This window comes from Hyposmocoma kahamanoa, unplaced genomic scaffold (genome assembly GCF_003589595.1).
Source record: "Hyposmocoma kahamanoa isolate Upper Pololo Valley unplaced genomic scaffold, ASM358959v1 99879, whole genome shotgun sequence".
In the NCBI taxonomy this organism is placed as follows: Eukaryota; Metazoa; Arthropoda; class Insecta; order Lepidoptera; family Cosmopterigidae; genus Hyposmocoma; species Hyposmocoma kahamanoa.
Genome location: NW_020656077.1, coordinates 3,384,533 through 3,400,991, shown reverse-complemented (window position 1 = coordinate 3,400,991; position 16,459 = coordinate 3,384,533). Strand labels below are relative to the sequence as shown.

Here is a 16,459-nt window from a genome sequence, read left to right as displayed (position 1 = left end):
CAGATTCTCCTGTGTTAGCGTGAGGGAAGACGCCTATAGCACCGGGGCCACTTGAACTACCTCCAGCCAGACTAGCCGCAGAAGCACCAATCGTCCCAACACCAGCGCCAGCTAAACCATAAGAACCATAAGCTCCTCTTGCAGCAACCACTGGTTCCTGCTTCCAATGAGTATTGTGTTCAAAAGCTGATTTACCAGAAAGTCTATTCATATTCGTTTGAAGAGCTCCTTGAGCAGTGTTATCCATATTAGCAGCTTTTTCTTGGGCCTCTGCATGTGCAACCTTAAAGTGCACTCCATCACCGTGGAAGTTGTGGTAAAAATCATGGGAAGGGTGATGAAACTGATGATGAGCACTAGGAAAGTGAGGTTGGTTATAATGGTGAGGCATTGGCATCATATTATGATGGGATGGGAAACCAAAAGTTACTACCCTTTGCATATCTGTGCTACGTAAATTTTGTTCAGCTGCAGCGTTTTTCGCAGAAGTCATTTGCTGAGCTGGCAAGTGTTTTATCTGTGTAGGAAATACAGATTCCTCATGTAAGTGATGATGACGCTCGGAGTTAAGATCCTCAGCCATTTTCACTGTATCGAAACGATTACGGAGAGCTGAAGAAGAAATCCCTTTCTTCAAATTTGCTGGTTCATTGTTGTGCACTTGATCAGCAGATTTCATCGCGACGTTATCATCGTGTCTTTCGGGCATTTTAGTTAGACTAGTGGCAGAGGATTTCATTTCAATATGAGAATGATTTTGATCATCCTCGATGAATTGTTTTTCAAGATTTTTATGGTGCTCTACAGATTTCATAGCCGTAAAAGCACTAACGTGACCAGCTTTTTCATGTGTTAAATCCGTCTTCATTTCTCTTTCTTTGGTGTCAATTGCTGTAGGAATGTGTTCTGAAGCCTTTGCTAGCATATCATTATCTTTAGATTCCATCCAAGCACTCTTGCTATTCTTCTCATCGAATCCTTTCGATTGAGAATTCATGTCGTTGTGGTGTACAAAATCGGCTTTTGATTCGGTTGACTTCATGCTGGATTTTTGTAGTGTACCAATTGCTGATTCCAAAGCTTTCTCGGCTTTGTTTGATTGTTTGATTTTATCCATCTCCATCTTAATGACCTCTGCTGCCGCCATGGCTCTTGGCTCCTTAGGTTCCGATGGCATTTTGTGATCTTCAGCAACAGGGTGTTTTGAATTGAAGTCTAGTTCGGAGTTTTTGGCTTTCCCGTGCGCTTCGGACTCTATATTCTTATCAAGGTCACTATTAGTTATAAACGATGAGTTTGGTGATACCTCTTCAGTTGCGGTGACGGGCATGTCTACACGTGCAATCAACGTGTTTTTGTGGTCAAATTTGGCCTCCTTTGTCTCAGACAGTTCTGCTTTCATGTCTTGATGTGTTACTTCATGCTCTGTTTTGGCTTCTAATTTATCCATATTTGATTGTTCGTCATGGGAGCTACTTTTTATTGTTATTTCATGGTTATGAACGTTGTCTAGTTCATTGTTACTTTTCCTTTGATCCATGTTATGGTCCTGGTTGTTGGACGCTATAAAGCCGTCTTCTAAATTTCTTGCTATTTCAGAATTTTTTTGAATATTATTTATAGCTTCCATCCATTGTGTTATTCTTTCTTCTTTTGCATCTTGCAAATCCTCCGCATTGGTAGCTTGCATATTCATTGTTTCTAAGTTACCAAAGTTTTGCTGGATATGCTCAAGTGCTAATCTTGCCACTTCGATATTTTTATGTACCTCCGCATCTGATCCAAGAGTATTATGCTTCCAATCATGTTTCATGTGCTGAAGTTTTTCAACTGCTTGTTTCGCGGTCTTTATGCTCTGCATGATATCACTTTTCGAATTATGTAAATCAGTTTTACAGGTAGAATTGGCCTTTAGGTCATTGGATCTGGCTTCGGAGTTCTCTGAATCGCACAACTTTACTTTGACTTCCTTTGTACATTTCTCTTGTGGATCAATCTGGGCTTGCTCTTCCTCAGAGTTGCGATACAAGTGGTATCCCAATTTATTATTCTTGACTATTATTGGTTTCTTCAAGCCAAAAGTTCTTCCTGAAACTTTAGTCACGTGGTTGGTCTCCATGAGTGGCAACTGTTGTACTTCTGATAAATGTCTGGCATTATGGCTTGTCTCTGTGGCAGATTTCTTCTCTCGTCGGAAAGTAGGTGTGATTTGATATGACACTGGACTATACCCGACGTAGCGATTTTCAGATAGTGCCGGTGCTGCAATAGCAATCGCAGTCAAAGCTGACAGCACTACGAGAGTCTTCATCGTAGCTGCTGTTAAGAGTTGTGATGCAGGTGATAGGGAGTACGGACTATTTATACTAAAACGTTGTTTTTTTATTTGTAGTCGAAATGAAAGCTGTACGTGCCTATCGATCGATATGGGACGCGCTGATGATGGTGCACGTGATATTATTGGTTTGGGTGATTGCTGAGCTAGCGCCTTCCGCCTTTAAAATCAATTTATAACTTTTGTCACCAAATAGCGTTAAAAAAGTAGTGCGTAGGTTTTTGATTTTAGTAATATATTTTTGTAAAAGCTGATGGAAAGGTCACACTCTGACCGATCCTTATTATATAATTCACACACGTCAAGAAAATTTAAGATTATGAAGTAAAGTAAGTAGTAGCTATGATATGAGCAAAACCTATTGTACAACTAAATTAAAACCATAATTATGTCTCATAACTCAATTGTAGTACCTTTTTTTAGTGCCACTCAGAGCTTTAAATCGCAAAGATCTTAGGGGCACTGCCACTGCGCCCCTCACCCTGAGACACAAGTTGACAAGTCCTATGTGCCTGTAATTTCACAAGTACCTTTACCCTTTCAAACCGGAACACAGTAATGATCACATTACTGCTTGGCGACAGAAATGGGTAAGGTGGCTGGATAAACTCTTTCACAAAGAGCTCTACAGTTCTTAGAAAACCTATTGTAAACGCAGTGCCTTCTAGTTTAAATTCTAGAGGTTCTTTCATGTAAACGTCTCACAGGGATCACAACTGAAACAACTATTTTTAATCAATATTTTACTGTAAAAAAATATATTTACAAAACTAAGTATATGTTCGAAACTTTTTAATAATGCTAAGTAATTATTTGATTTCGATTACTTAAGTTCATAATTTAAGTGGTATATAATATATAAGATACCAAATTAGCTTGTGTACGGATTTATAGACATTGAAGTCGATTTGGGAAAATAATTTAGGTATTCATTAAGAATTAAGTATACCAAAGAAAGAATATAAATCTATCATAAACTTACAGTGCCTATCTGTAGACTAACAACCGCGTAAAACATTTATGCATTTTTACTTCATCTGACCAATCGAAATAAGGTTTTCTGTTTCATGAATCAGCAGTAGATATGTATGCATGTCCTGACAATAATTTACTGCGTCCTCTCTTGGCTTTATTTTTTTGAAAAAGGGCACTCAAAAGTTGAGTCTGGAGAATATTCTCAATTCTGAGGTACGGTACTATTTGTACCACAGCCAATTTTTCTCGTGTTAACTTTATGTTTCCTTTATAAAAACTTTCTGAATGTCCTTCTTTAATAACACCTACTAACGATCACTAACATTGTGCGTTGTATAAAAACACGATATTTAACAAAATATTCACAATATTTTTTTATCATTCATGAAAACTATTCATATGCTTATTTATTGGTTGTTAAAAGTTGATTAGGTAGACTGAGGATTATTTCGGTTTTATGTTATCTTTATTTGACAATCGTAACATAAACCAATTAATGTACCCCACTTGTACACACATGTACTCGTACATATACTTGTACATGTACACAAAGACTCCTAGAGTAGATTGCTTTGGGCGACGTACAATTTGGATTGGAATACAATTCCAGGTCGCTAGCGAGTATCAACACTGTACAGTCGTGGAGAGACAGATTTAAGAAATGTTGCCTTACTATTGGACTTTTATCTTGTGTCGATGCAAAATGGTTTTTAAACTCAAAATTTGTGTTGTACGTACGAGAGATCGATACTAGAGGTATGTAAATGATTTGAAAAAGTCCAGAGCTAATATATTCGATGTCTCTTTTCATTCCCCCAACATGAAATATGAAGAAAAACTGCAAAATATCAATCAATATCAACCGCCCTAATGCTTCCGAACGACATGCAAGATGCAGTTTTTCACTATGCGGCCTATCCTAGTCTTAGCGTGGATACCCGAGTAACCATTCACCGATACCCATGTAATAAATCGATTGGGCGATTCCGAACAATGGAGCAACCACTATCACACGGCAAGCGCCACCTTTGAAGAAAGCTGTTATTCCTTCGTACTTCAACGTTGTTCTGAAAAGTGAACAATTTGTACTATTATTTAAGGTAATAACCCCAAATTACTTTTATTTAGACGTCTATACTGCTCCCTTATCACAACTAACATAGGCAATCGACATTTTTAGCAAATTGTGTTACCATATCCCTGCTTTTCAACTCTAGTGGCCTAAACCAAAATTGATCCAATTTTGACATATTATTGAAATTTATTGAAAATTTCATGAAAATTTATTAAAATAATCACATGACAACGGGGTGTTATTAATAATTCAGTGTGTAATTTATATGTGATAGTTATTTAGGTCAATTTCAATGACAATACCTAATTGTAAAATGTAACTAGAATTAAAAATTATTAAAAATACTTAAATGGAAAAAAAATGTAAGCGATAATGATGCAAGTACAATAACGTCAAAATAAATATACTACGTTCGAAAACAAGACATTAGAATTGTTATTTAAAAATTCCGCACTGATATACTTAGTATTTTAATTCGTCAACAAGTTATTTAATTGCTTTTAAACTACATATAAACTTTTTCTCAGACCAAACCTAATTACTTTATAAAAAATAAAATAAAGCATGATACCGAAAGAATTTCTGTAAAAATAACATTGTCACATTAATTTAATTCTTAGACTGCCAGGCGTATAGTGAAGTGCGAGAAAAACAATAAAAAGCTAAAAGCTAAGTATAATTTAATGTTCATTTCACTTCGTGTAAACTAAAAGCGCAATTTTTTAGAGCGGTTACACAGGGCAACTTTTAGCAGCGATGCAAACGCGATGCACTCGCTAATCATCTACCTTTACAAACGCAATTTTTTTCCTTGTCATAACTAACGCATTTTCATTTTGATAACTTTAGAGATATTGGCACTTAAAATTTTTATAACAGAAATATGTCAATTACGCTGATTTTGAAACTAAATGAGATATAAAGAAACCGCCTGTAGGGGGTTGTATAAGATATTCTCGTTTTGCGGATTTTAGATATTGCGTTAATAACTCAATTTAACTTTTGTTAATTTCGCTAAAAGTGTCGATTACGTTGGTTATAATAAAGAAGCAGGGCAGATTCAATTCTGCCCTCCTTCTTTATCATAACTAACGTATGAACATACTGTGTAATATAGATATAAGGCTCAATTCACACTGGCGCAGAGTCGAAGCGTCGCGACGAGTTATATTTTTCGCCTATTGCATATTCATCTCTACTTTCCCATTATTAAGGTACAAATTTGTGTTATGCAAATATGGAATCGCGCGTTGGGTTACAGTCGAGCGGTTGCGCGCGTCTCCGGGCGTTACTTGCGCATAGTGAAGCGTCAGACGCCGACCACACTGTGATCCAGTCGCGCTAAAGCGAGTGTCGCGTCTAGACGACGTGCGTCTATATGCGTTGTAGTTAAAAAATAGGACGCGATGCGACGCTTCGACTCTGCGCCAGTGTTAGTTGAGCTTAAGTCAACATAGTTAAAGTAATGAAGTAGTTTTCAATTCCTTAATCGGCTGCCATTGTGTTTGTTTTAGTACTACAAACTCTACTTATATAACTTACGTATCAAATTTGTAGTAGTAAATACATGTTGCCCAACAATGGATATCGTACCTGTATGATGTGTGTATATAAATAATTGTAGGTAGCACATACGTAATACAATCTATAATGCCGGAGTACTGACGTTCCCCTGCGCCCTTTGTTATAGTCTGCAGTCGCGTCTTGATTACATCCAGTGGGGTAACACTGAAAGCGCCCGTACCACCGCTTATTAACCCAGATATTAGTGACCACCTGAGTATAATAATAATTTCACGTAAGTAGTGTGTGTTTGGACCCCGGTTACCACCACCACGTCATATGTAGGTGTAGTAAGAAACTAAGAGATGGGTTAATATAACATGAGGTGTGTATCAATTTGATGGAAGAAACATATAACATCGCCGTATATTAAAAGCATGTATTTATGAATTTCGTGGAAAAATATTGAAATTGTGGTAACTGTAAAACAGTCTAAGGTGAAAACTCTAAAAATCAAGTGTTTTCATTTGCTGACATTGATTCTACATCGAATTTCGCTAGAGTATACTCTTATTTCAAAATCGTTTAAAAAGCCAGCACACATACAGCCATGATGGATTGGTAAAAAACAATTTGCAAAATGTTTAAATTTTTAAATTTTCAATTGTTTAAATGTTGAAAATAATTAAAATCAATTACTCGCATAAAATAAATTCTTAATAGTAAGTAGTACGTGGCTGAATTGCAATTAAATTTCTGTTTAGATAACATTTTAAGCGAATGTTTTAATTTTGAACTTAGGTAACCTCATTGCTTGAACTTGAACCTGACCTAAGTAAAGAAGTATGTCGCGCTAGAAATTAAAAAAAGGAACTCCTTACTTACTTGATCATGGTTGTAATGGAAAGAAAAAAGGTCCGGGGTGTGATGAAAAAAAACATAATGACACATTCAACTACGCGATTTGACGTAGGTACATTATTTATGTAATAGAAATCCGTGAGTAGGTATATTTTATTCTTATTATTGTTGACATTAAATTGATAACGATAACTAATTATGTCTATTAAAACTCGTTTGATATAGTTCTACTGTTTTTGTTTCATCTACCATTTTCCCTACTGTAGTGAGGTGAAAAGTTGTGTGTTTCACTCGGCTGCAAAGTTGTTTTCGTCTCGTGGCTTGAAACCCTCGTAACAACCAGGGTTCAATACAAGCACTCGAGTCAAACAACAACTTTGCAGCCTTGCATAACAAATGACTAATGTATGGTTGATCTAGGATTAAAACAATAACGGTCCGTTGCACTCACCAAAAAGGTGTTTTGTTGCCGTCTTTAGGTCCGGCGTCATTTAGAGTAGCAAACAGAGGAAAGTATACAACGCTGAAGGTTATGTCTCTTACGCCAGTCGCACCCACGCCTTTGTAAAGGCCAAATATGCCCCTCTCAGCCATTAGGGAACGCGTCAATTCCATAGCGCTCATTCGCTTAAATGTTTTGCCCTCTATTTAAAACAAACACGAGTAAGAAGTATTAACTTTTTGATTATGACGAGATAATCTAGTGTTTGGTCTTTCAGGCACTCCCCATACGCGTCCAGATAGACATAGACGCTATGTAATATGTGGTACGGGAAAATCTTTTGGTACAAGTACCATACTTTAAAATGGTAATTACCACCTAATTGTTATATTTACATTATGGTCGACAGTCATCTTAACTCTCACAATCGATATGTAAAAGGTCTGAATTCAAAATACATAGGGAAACAAAATAGTAATGCGAAATGTTTAAGAGCATATCAAAAAACTTAATACAATACAGTATAAAATGTGTGTGTGTGGTGCCATAGCCACACACATAGACAGCCACAAATTAAACCCAAACTCACGAGAGAAATAAATATAGGCCATGCAAGTATTTCTCCCGGTTCGGGTATCGAAACCGGGACCACTGCGTAGCAGATCAAATTATATATAGCGGAATAAATTTGAAATCATACTTTTGTTGTGTACAAATAAGTCTTTATATATTAGATATGCTGATAAAATGGCATTGATTAAAGTTCATGATGCCAAATTAATTATCTTTTGTAGGACAGTCAAAAGCACATCAAGCTTAGAAATTTTTTTGTTTGAATATCGCCTCGGTATGCTGCTATCTGTACATTTATTTTGATGTGCAAGTAGTGTTTTCGTTAGGAAGAGGAATATTTTGATGTAAAAAAGTGAGCGATTTAAATTAAATACCCCCCAATTTTTTTCTTTATAATACCAAGTAACGGTACGCACAAGTCGTGCGCCTAAGCGATAAGCGACACGTCTGTCGATAACAGTTCCAGTGCCACTCAGACCTTTAAATCGCAAAGATGTTAGGGGAACTCCCATTGCGCCTGTCACCCAGAGACAAAAGTGGACAAGTCCCGCGTGCCTGTAATTCCACCAGCACCTTCACCCTCCATATCTCTATTTATACAGAGAAAGAGAGAGCAAAAACTTGTAACCGAAAAGCATCGCGTCTTTCTGGGAAACACTGTGGAGTAAGAAGTCGCATCGTGTTGCCGTTGAACTGTAGATTATCTTTTATGTACCTTTTTTGGCTTGGGCCTCTAGGCGACCGGCGTCCTGCATCTGTATTTTCAATAATTCCATTGGCGTGGTGACAACAATTTGACACGCGCCAGCAGATCCTCCCGCTAGCATTTGCCGAAATATTGGCAACGTTCTGAAAGTGAATAGTTATTCAATTTCACGTTAGGATCGTGCAAAATAAACTATTTCGTGATATATGTAGTAGGTATAAACATAGCAGCACATTCTCGTAATAGGTAAGTATCTATTTGATTACACAATCCTAGGGCGGTATTCCAATCGACAGTTTGGTAAAGGCACCTTAAACATTTTTGTTCTATGGTTTTAATGAAAATAGGCAATATCTATAAATGTACATTCAAAGTAGACGTCTACTCACGATGTTATCTGCAAAATAGGTATGGCCCGATGGAACATTCAAATCAAGAGCCCATTGAACCTGACACTTTAACGCAAACGGCACATATAATAAATGATTATCACTAGTATCAGGTTTCTTACCACGGTATGACTTCTTTTTATTTTCCCGATATTTCGGAACGGAAATATCGGGAAAATAAAAAGAAGTCATACCGTGGTAAGAAACCTGATACTAGTGGTAATCATTTAGTGAATAACCACGAGAAAGTCTTAAAATCTATATGGCATATATAATATTCCACTGGCAGCTACCTAGGAAAGTCATAGAGAAAAACAGTACAAACCCATCAGGGAGCGTCAAGTAGTAGCGGAACATATCATTGGCAGACAGCTTGATGGCCTTCTCAGGTGTAATAAGCAAGATGTTAACAGCGGATCCGCGGTACATGCCGAAGTACCCTTCCGCAGCCATTGTTTGCCGAAAACAATCCAACCTACGTGCAAAAATTTGCTGACATAATACTTGACTTCTCAACGAACAGTACCTATTTAAAACGCTTAAATAACAAAAAAAAAGCCTTATGTCCAATAAATACACTCTTGATGTATAAACGCGTATAATCATAGTTTTTTTAAATATTATGTACGAATAAATAAATAAATAAATAACGCGCACACTCAACATAGCCCCGCACTAGGGAAACCCTGTGTCGCGGGTGCCATAGACACACACATAGACAACCACAAATTACACCCAAACTCACGAGAGAAATAAATGTAAGCCATACAAACATTTCTCCCGGCCCGGGAATCGAACCTGGGACCTCTGCGTGGCAGTCCGGCATGGTAACCGTTCGGCCACGGAGGCAGTTGAACGAACAACCCAGAACGCGGAAACCATAGCCCGTAGGGGAGAGTTGGGTATTACCGAGCCCGTAAGCAATAAATCCTATAGTTCAGCTCAGCCTTGGTTTATAAAAACAAAATTTGCAGTCGTAAGCAGGTAATTTATTTGGCTACACGTATAGTAGGTATAGCATAATCTTCATAAACAAATCCAAAAAGCAGTTGTTGCAAAATTACCAAAAAATGGGAAAACATGGTAATATCAAAATGGTCTGATAATATCGTGCTCAGGTAAAAAAAACCGTGCCCCAATCAATTTATATAACAAATACAAAAATATTTTTTAAGTTGGTTAATATTCGTGTATATTATAGTCTAGAATACTATCTTTTACAACAATATAATAGAATATTAAAATGTTAACAATAAATAAAATTAAACAAATAGATAGATGTAGAACTTTTGCCTTCCGTGTATTTATTTTCTTAACGAACTAGCAAACTTGGTAGCTTTATGAAAGAAAGTCAATATATTCTTTCAATATTTGATAGCTTTCTTTTTCTTTTTGAAATTGTTGCTTATCTTAAGTATCTGTACGCGTTTTCCACAAAGTTATCCTTTTCATTGTTTACGTCGCTGTTCGATAATTTCCTATTGGCAAACCTGCTAAAGCCAGTAACCATCTTTAGCTTCGTTTTCTACTCCCTCTTCAATTCAACATGTTTGCCAAATAAAATTTTCATAGTTTATAATTCCATGCCCTAATCTGATAATAGGTACCATGCTCTAAGAGCGGAATTGTCAAATACAGTCACTTTGCTTTCAAACCACAAAATAATATAATAAAAAGGAGACTGTACGTCCGAAATGATTTTGCAGGTCAATTCTACAATATATTAACCTTTCAAATATGTCAAAACATTACTTAAAATAAAAAAGTAATGTGTCTTATCTCTTACCTAAAAGACCCGTAAAATTACACTGAATTAGTATGAAAACTTACAGGACGCATCGTGTTCGAATGATTGCTCAGAATGAAGTGATAGCGTGTATGCGGCGAGTAATACGGGTTAGCCTATGATACTGGGGCACTGCAAACTCTAAGTAACGCGTGGTTATCGAGATATACAGAATCGCGAAATTATCAGCTCCTACTCCTCTCTCCTACTCTACTTACTTACTTCCTAATGTAATGGCAAAATCATTTGTCGAACATTATAGCTTAACTAATTTAGGTAGATTTTTAAATTATGCGGTTTAAGAAGTGACAGTAGCTTAACCCCTAGGTGGGTAAAGTTAAATTAGGAATAATGGTCAACTTTATGCATCTCGATTAAAACAGTCCCAAGCAGAGACGGGCAAGCTTCCGGGGTTTTACCCGGTGCTGATTTTTAAATCGGGTTAAACTCGTTAATTCTCTAATTTTGGAAATCGAGTTTTGTTGAAATGTAACGATATTATTACAAAATATTTATTGCTTGCCTCCATATTGTCTTTTTATTGAAATGAATCGATACAAAAAATCGTTAGATCGTATATGCTTGAATCGATTTTCATAAAAATCGATTCGTAATGCATCCTTAGCAGTAAGTGAGAGTCCATAGGATTGCAAGGTCGGTGGGAATTACGTAGAGTTCCCTCTTTCTCGTGAAAAAAATATTTTTACATCGAAATTCCTAATAAGTAATGAATTGTACCAACTTCCGTATTATTTTACGCGTATAATGTTTTCCGCTCACGATTTTCGGCAGAAATGGGTAAAAACCGGCACTTAGTGTAAAACCCGGTGGATTGTTTGGGGTTTAACCCACTGTCCATCTCCGGTCCTAATTATAAATTCTAAAGCGTGCTCTTGCAGTTCAAATTTGTTGACACTTAATTCTACTCATAATTATATATTAGCAGGGTATTTTAACATGCATCGCATTTGCATAAGCGCAGATGGGTTAAAGGTTGCTTGCCTCCTATATAGGAGGTTCTGATTTTAATTTCGACTCTCTACTACTCAGAGAAGATTCTTGTGCAGTGGGACGAACATATCAATTTATGTACAATGTAACAAGATACTACTAACATATTTTTATACTGCCTTTCGCCCTTGGGGCCGATGGTTTGATTCTGCAGTCGAGTTTTGACCAGGTCAAGTGGAAATACCACTGTGACGCCGATTATTCCTGCTATGCCTCCATTAACGATCTTCGGCAGCAAGCTGTACAGATGATAGCACCATAAAAACCTCATCATGAACCCATTAAGCCGTCACTCTGGCCAAATTCGGGTCGGAGATTTCATGTTTTCCAAGGGTTGTGACATCAGTTGTTTCACCGAAAACCTCATGGTAAATTTCAAATTAAATTTCGCACATAAATTGCGAGAAACTCAGAGGTACGAGCTCACGACCTCTTCTTAAGAGGCGGAAAGTCAAGCCTTTAGTTACCACGGCTTTTAATACGTCATGACTATAAACGGTAACCTATCACAAAGTCGAAAATTTTTTTTATCCGAAATAACGTTTGTTCAAATTTTCATTACACCGAAAACCGAACTATAACGAAACAGTTGTTCTTTCAGGATATGTTGAATGTTTATCGTTTAATTTACGGTTTAATAGAAAACACATTTTCCTCTCAAAATTCTTTCGAGGATATGAAATTTCGACCAAACGTTATTTCTAGCAAATGTTATTTCGGACTACTGATAGGTAAGCCTATAAACATATTTTACTTAATCCTATTTAACCATGAATGTATAAAATAAGTAGAGCTAATTCAATGGCTTTTAAATCGGTGCGATATAATACTCTGACATGATGACGTTAAAATTAACAACTCTCCCTTCCTTTCATACGCTGCTTCACCCCTTCCACCCTGAAAATTGTCAACAGAATATTTAACTGAAATATTTCAATCAACATAACGTATGAAATTGTTGAAAATTTTTCAAATTTCAACTAACACCGAATATTGTCGACTATCCGAATATTCTCCATTGATTTATAACACAAGTATCAGGAACTTTATGAAGTCATATGGTACTTAAGAAGCAACTATCTTATGTCGCAAATAAGATAGCTGCTACTTAAGGACCTCCCGATTTCTGAATACCTGCTATTGTTTTATTTCAACGAATTTCCGTTTTATTACGATTTTCAGTTAATTCTGCAGGGAAAAACACTATCTATTCTTAGTCTATTTTAGGCATTACAGAGTCAGCTGTGACCATGGTCACATGGTTAGTTTGAAAAGCGATTTAGATTTAGATCCGAAAAAAATAGTTTTATTTCAGTAGCAATCGCGAAAGCCGAAGAACTTCTTAAAATTCTAAAGTTATTTACTTATTACTAGAATTTTATATTATTCAGAAGTTATTAGGTCATTGAAGTTGGAATATTTTAAATTGAGTTTTTATTCATATTTAACTAATGTCAGTATAGGATCGTAACACAGCTTGGGAGAATATAAATAGACTTGCCTAACCCGTAAGGGAGTCACCACACTTATTAACACGGAATCGGTTCGAACCGATCAGAAAAAGCTTTATGTCCATGCAATAAGAGTGAAAAAAGCCGTTACGCGTTTCGCTTATCTCGAGATGCCGCCGAAACGAAACACAGTCTTTTTCGCTCTTATTGCATGGACATAACGTTTTTTCTGACTGCCTTAAGGTGCCTACAGATACGATCGACATTGTCGATCGACAGTGTCGATCGACATTGTCGATCGACAATGTCGATTGTATCTGTAGGCACCTAATCGACATTGTCGATCGACAATGTCGATCGACACTGTCGATCGATGTCGATCGACAATGTCGATCGTATCTGTAGGCACCTTTAGTGCGATTCAGTGTCCATATTTGTGGTGACTCCCTAAGGCGCCGCGCAAACGTGTGTTGGATACAAGTAACCGGTAACTAGAAGCGAATATTCTACATACAATTAATATTTGCGGCAACCGTAATTGTACAAAAATGGAATATTCGCGTTGCCGTTAGCTTGTATCCAGCACAAGACACATTTGCGCGGCGCCTAAGGGTGCGTACAGATCCGGCGAATGGGACGCGAACGCGCTGCGCGCCCACTGCTCGCGTACTGCATGCGTGAAATTAAATACATGTGCGCTAGAACCGCGTGCGAACGGCACGAAACAGATCGCACAACGCAATACACTTGTGCTGCTCGCGAGCCTTTCGCAAACAGGCGCATTCGCCAGATTTGTAAACACCCTAATGGACTACATTCTTTTTATATTCCGTTCACTCTGGCTGAAAAGCGATAACCACTCAAGCTTTCCCTAGGTGGTGCAACTACCTTTATAGAAAATTGTACTATAGGAAATTTGTAGTAGATTAATAGTAGTAGACATAGCGGCGCTAGAATCGTTTTACAGTGATGATCTAACCGATGTCCATATTGGACAATACACCGCATTTAAAAATATACTGAATACTTACGCAAACTGAGGCTGTGGCGGTTGTTGTTGTGACATTGTACGAATGTCACAAAAGTTGAAAGACCTGTTACGAAAAGGGGAATAGAACTTTGTTAAATTAAGCTCAATGTGGATCGGAATAGAAGTGATTTTTTCTCATAATGATCTTTATTTCAATTGCGTGACGTACAAATACGAGCTAAAAAAAACAGAATTTACACAAAGTCTCGGAAGTTCTCGCAGATGTCTTAGTAGCAGTAGAGCTCCTTGTGAAAGAGTTCGTCCAAGGAAGTACTGCCACCTTACCTATTTCTGCCGCCAAGAAGTAATGTGAGCATTAGGCACAATATTTCGGTTTTCAAAGCTAAAGGTGCTGATGGTGAAACGACAGGCACACTTATGTCTCCGGGTGACGGACATTGTGGCAGTGGCAGTCAGATACTAGTGAAATCAAGCTCTGTGTGACACTACAACAGTTATGGACAGGCGTGTTGCTTACCACTAGGCGCACGACTTCTTCGTCCCGTCACTTGGCATATATTTTTTAACTAATTATTCATTCATTTCATGGCAAATGAAATACGAAAATCTATGGAGGAAAAGCAGTATTGCTCGGCGGTCTTCCTTGGTATCCAGCAAGCATTCGATAAGCTATTCTGACTGCTTTTCAAGCTGAAAGAAAAATTTACCTCATACTGACTATGTTATACTCAAATCGTACTTGAAAAATAGGATGTTCTTCGTGCAATACCCAGAAGCAGTATCTTAGATCCACGACATTCAGGCAAGGGTGACTCAGGGCTCAGTATTGGGACCGATTTTATACACATTGTTTACATCGGATATACCAGAAACTAATGGAGTACTCACAGCGACTTACGTGACATAAAACCCCAAGTTGCATCGCGTAAACTACAAGTTCAACTTGATAAACTAGACCTGTAGCTCTCAAAATAGAAGATCAAAGCCAGTGCCTCAATATCTCAACATATAAAACACTTAGAAAAGAAACTGCCCTGATGTTAAAATGAGCAACCAGACCTAACATCAAGTTAATACAGTTAAGTACCTGGGAATGTATCTGGACAGAAGACTAACATGGAAAGATCACATCAAAGCAAAGCGGGATATATTGAAAACCAAATTGAGATCTTTGCTGTGGATAATGAATAGACAGTCAAGGTTTATCAGTTAAGAATAAGCTATTGTTGTATAAGTCGGTATTAAAACCGATATGGACATATGCATTGCAGTTGTGGGGATCTGCCAGCACTTCTAATGTGAGAACTGTTCAGCGCTTCCAAAATGGTGTACTAAAGACTATAGTCCAATCATCTTGGTTTGTAAGAGCCCAGGAAATACATGACTATCTTGAAATGCCAACTATTATACAGGAGATACTGGGACGTAAAGAAAAGTATAAGTCTCGATTATCACTACATACACATGTATTGGCAAGATCTCTTGTTGACGAAAAGCCTCTAGGTGGCTTGAGTCGTTTGAAAAAGTCATGAATACTGGAAAGTTGAATCAGTAGAACACAATCAGCCATTTAATGAATAAGGAAGAAAAGAGTCACAGGACTCTTTATTCGAAACGACATAAAACTAACTAATAGCACGGATCTGTTTATGGTTCCAGGACTGATCGCAGATGGATACGGAAACAGTGAATGAATAATATATTCATTCACTCTTTATGTACATACATCAAGAAAACACTTAATAAAGTCCAGACAGACAAACCAAAATGCTAATTAACAAAAAAATTACCTATATACAAAATCTTCGCGGCACTACTTGTTGACTCCAACAAAAGAAGTTACACAATTGATATACAGTTCATTACGTAACGTAAAATTTTGTAAGAAAAATTCACTTCCATTCATTTCAATATATTTTTTGTTAATGTGCCAAACAGTCACACCAATTACAAGGCAAACTAGGGAATTCCCTGTACAATGAGTACCGATCAGTGCGACCCTCACTGGTACCCCTTTCCAGGTCACAGGTGGCGATTAGTGAAATAGTCCTGTAGATGCTGCGAATAAAGGGAAACCGAAATAAGAACCGGATCGAGGCGGTAGGGTAAACAGGGAGTGTGAGGGCGCGTGTAGGTACAAGCTAAGAAATATGACGTGACTGCTACAGAAAAGATGAGAATGGTCTTGTACACAACAAGAACTTTGTCGGATCTAGCCACGAAAACATGTCCTGTCTGTTGCAAACGAGAAAACTACGAGTAGCAGATATCAGAGGGCGCGGCAGACCACTGTAGCGCTGGATGGACGACATCTGCCGACACGGAGGTTGGGATGACTCGGGCACAAGATCGCCAAGAGTG

At 37.5% G+C, this 16,459-nt stretch overlaps 2 protein-coding genes across 3 annotated transcripts; both read right to left on the bottom strand.

Annotated features, from left to right (window-relative positions):
• Positions 1 to 464: 464 nt before the first annotated feature.
• LOC113239545 lies at positions 465 to 2,311 on the bottom strand. Its single transcript, XM_026476605.1, has 2 exons — positions 607 to 2,311; positions 465 to 517 (listed from the first exon to the last, which is right to left on the bottom strand). The coding sequence occupies exons 1-2, from the start codon at positions 2,309 to 2,311 to the stop codon at positions 465 to 467; spliced, it is 1,758 nt and encodes a 585-aa protein (XP_026332390.1).
• A 908-nt stretch (positions 2,312 to 3,219) lies between these two features.
• LOC113239426 (mitochondrial glutamate carrier 1-like) lies at positions 3,220 to 14,772 on the bottom strand. Of its 2 annotated transcripts, none has more exons than XM_026476431.1 (8): positions 14,616 to 14,772; positions 14,139 to 14,201; positions 11,761 to 11,895; positions 9,185 to 9,334; positions 8,480 to 8,613; positions 7,201 to 7,393; positions 6,021 to 6,161; positions 3,220 to 4,377 (listed from the first exon to the last, which is right to left on the bottom strand). In XM_026476431.1, exons 2-8 carry the CDS (start codon positions 14,171 to 14,173, stop codon positions 4,236 to 4,238), a joined length of 930 nt encoding a protein of 309 aa, XP_026332216.1. In that variant the 5' UTR covers positions 14,174 to 14,201; positions 14,616 to 14,772; the 3' UTR covers positions 3,220 to 4,235. The 2 variants fall into 2 exon arrangements, with proteins under 2 accessions (XP_026332216.1, XP_026332217.1); XM_026476432.1 differs by having other exon boundaries at positions 6,021 to 6,113.
• Between the last annotated feature and the right edge of the window lie 1,687 nt (positions 14,773 to 16,459).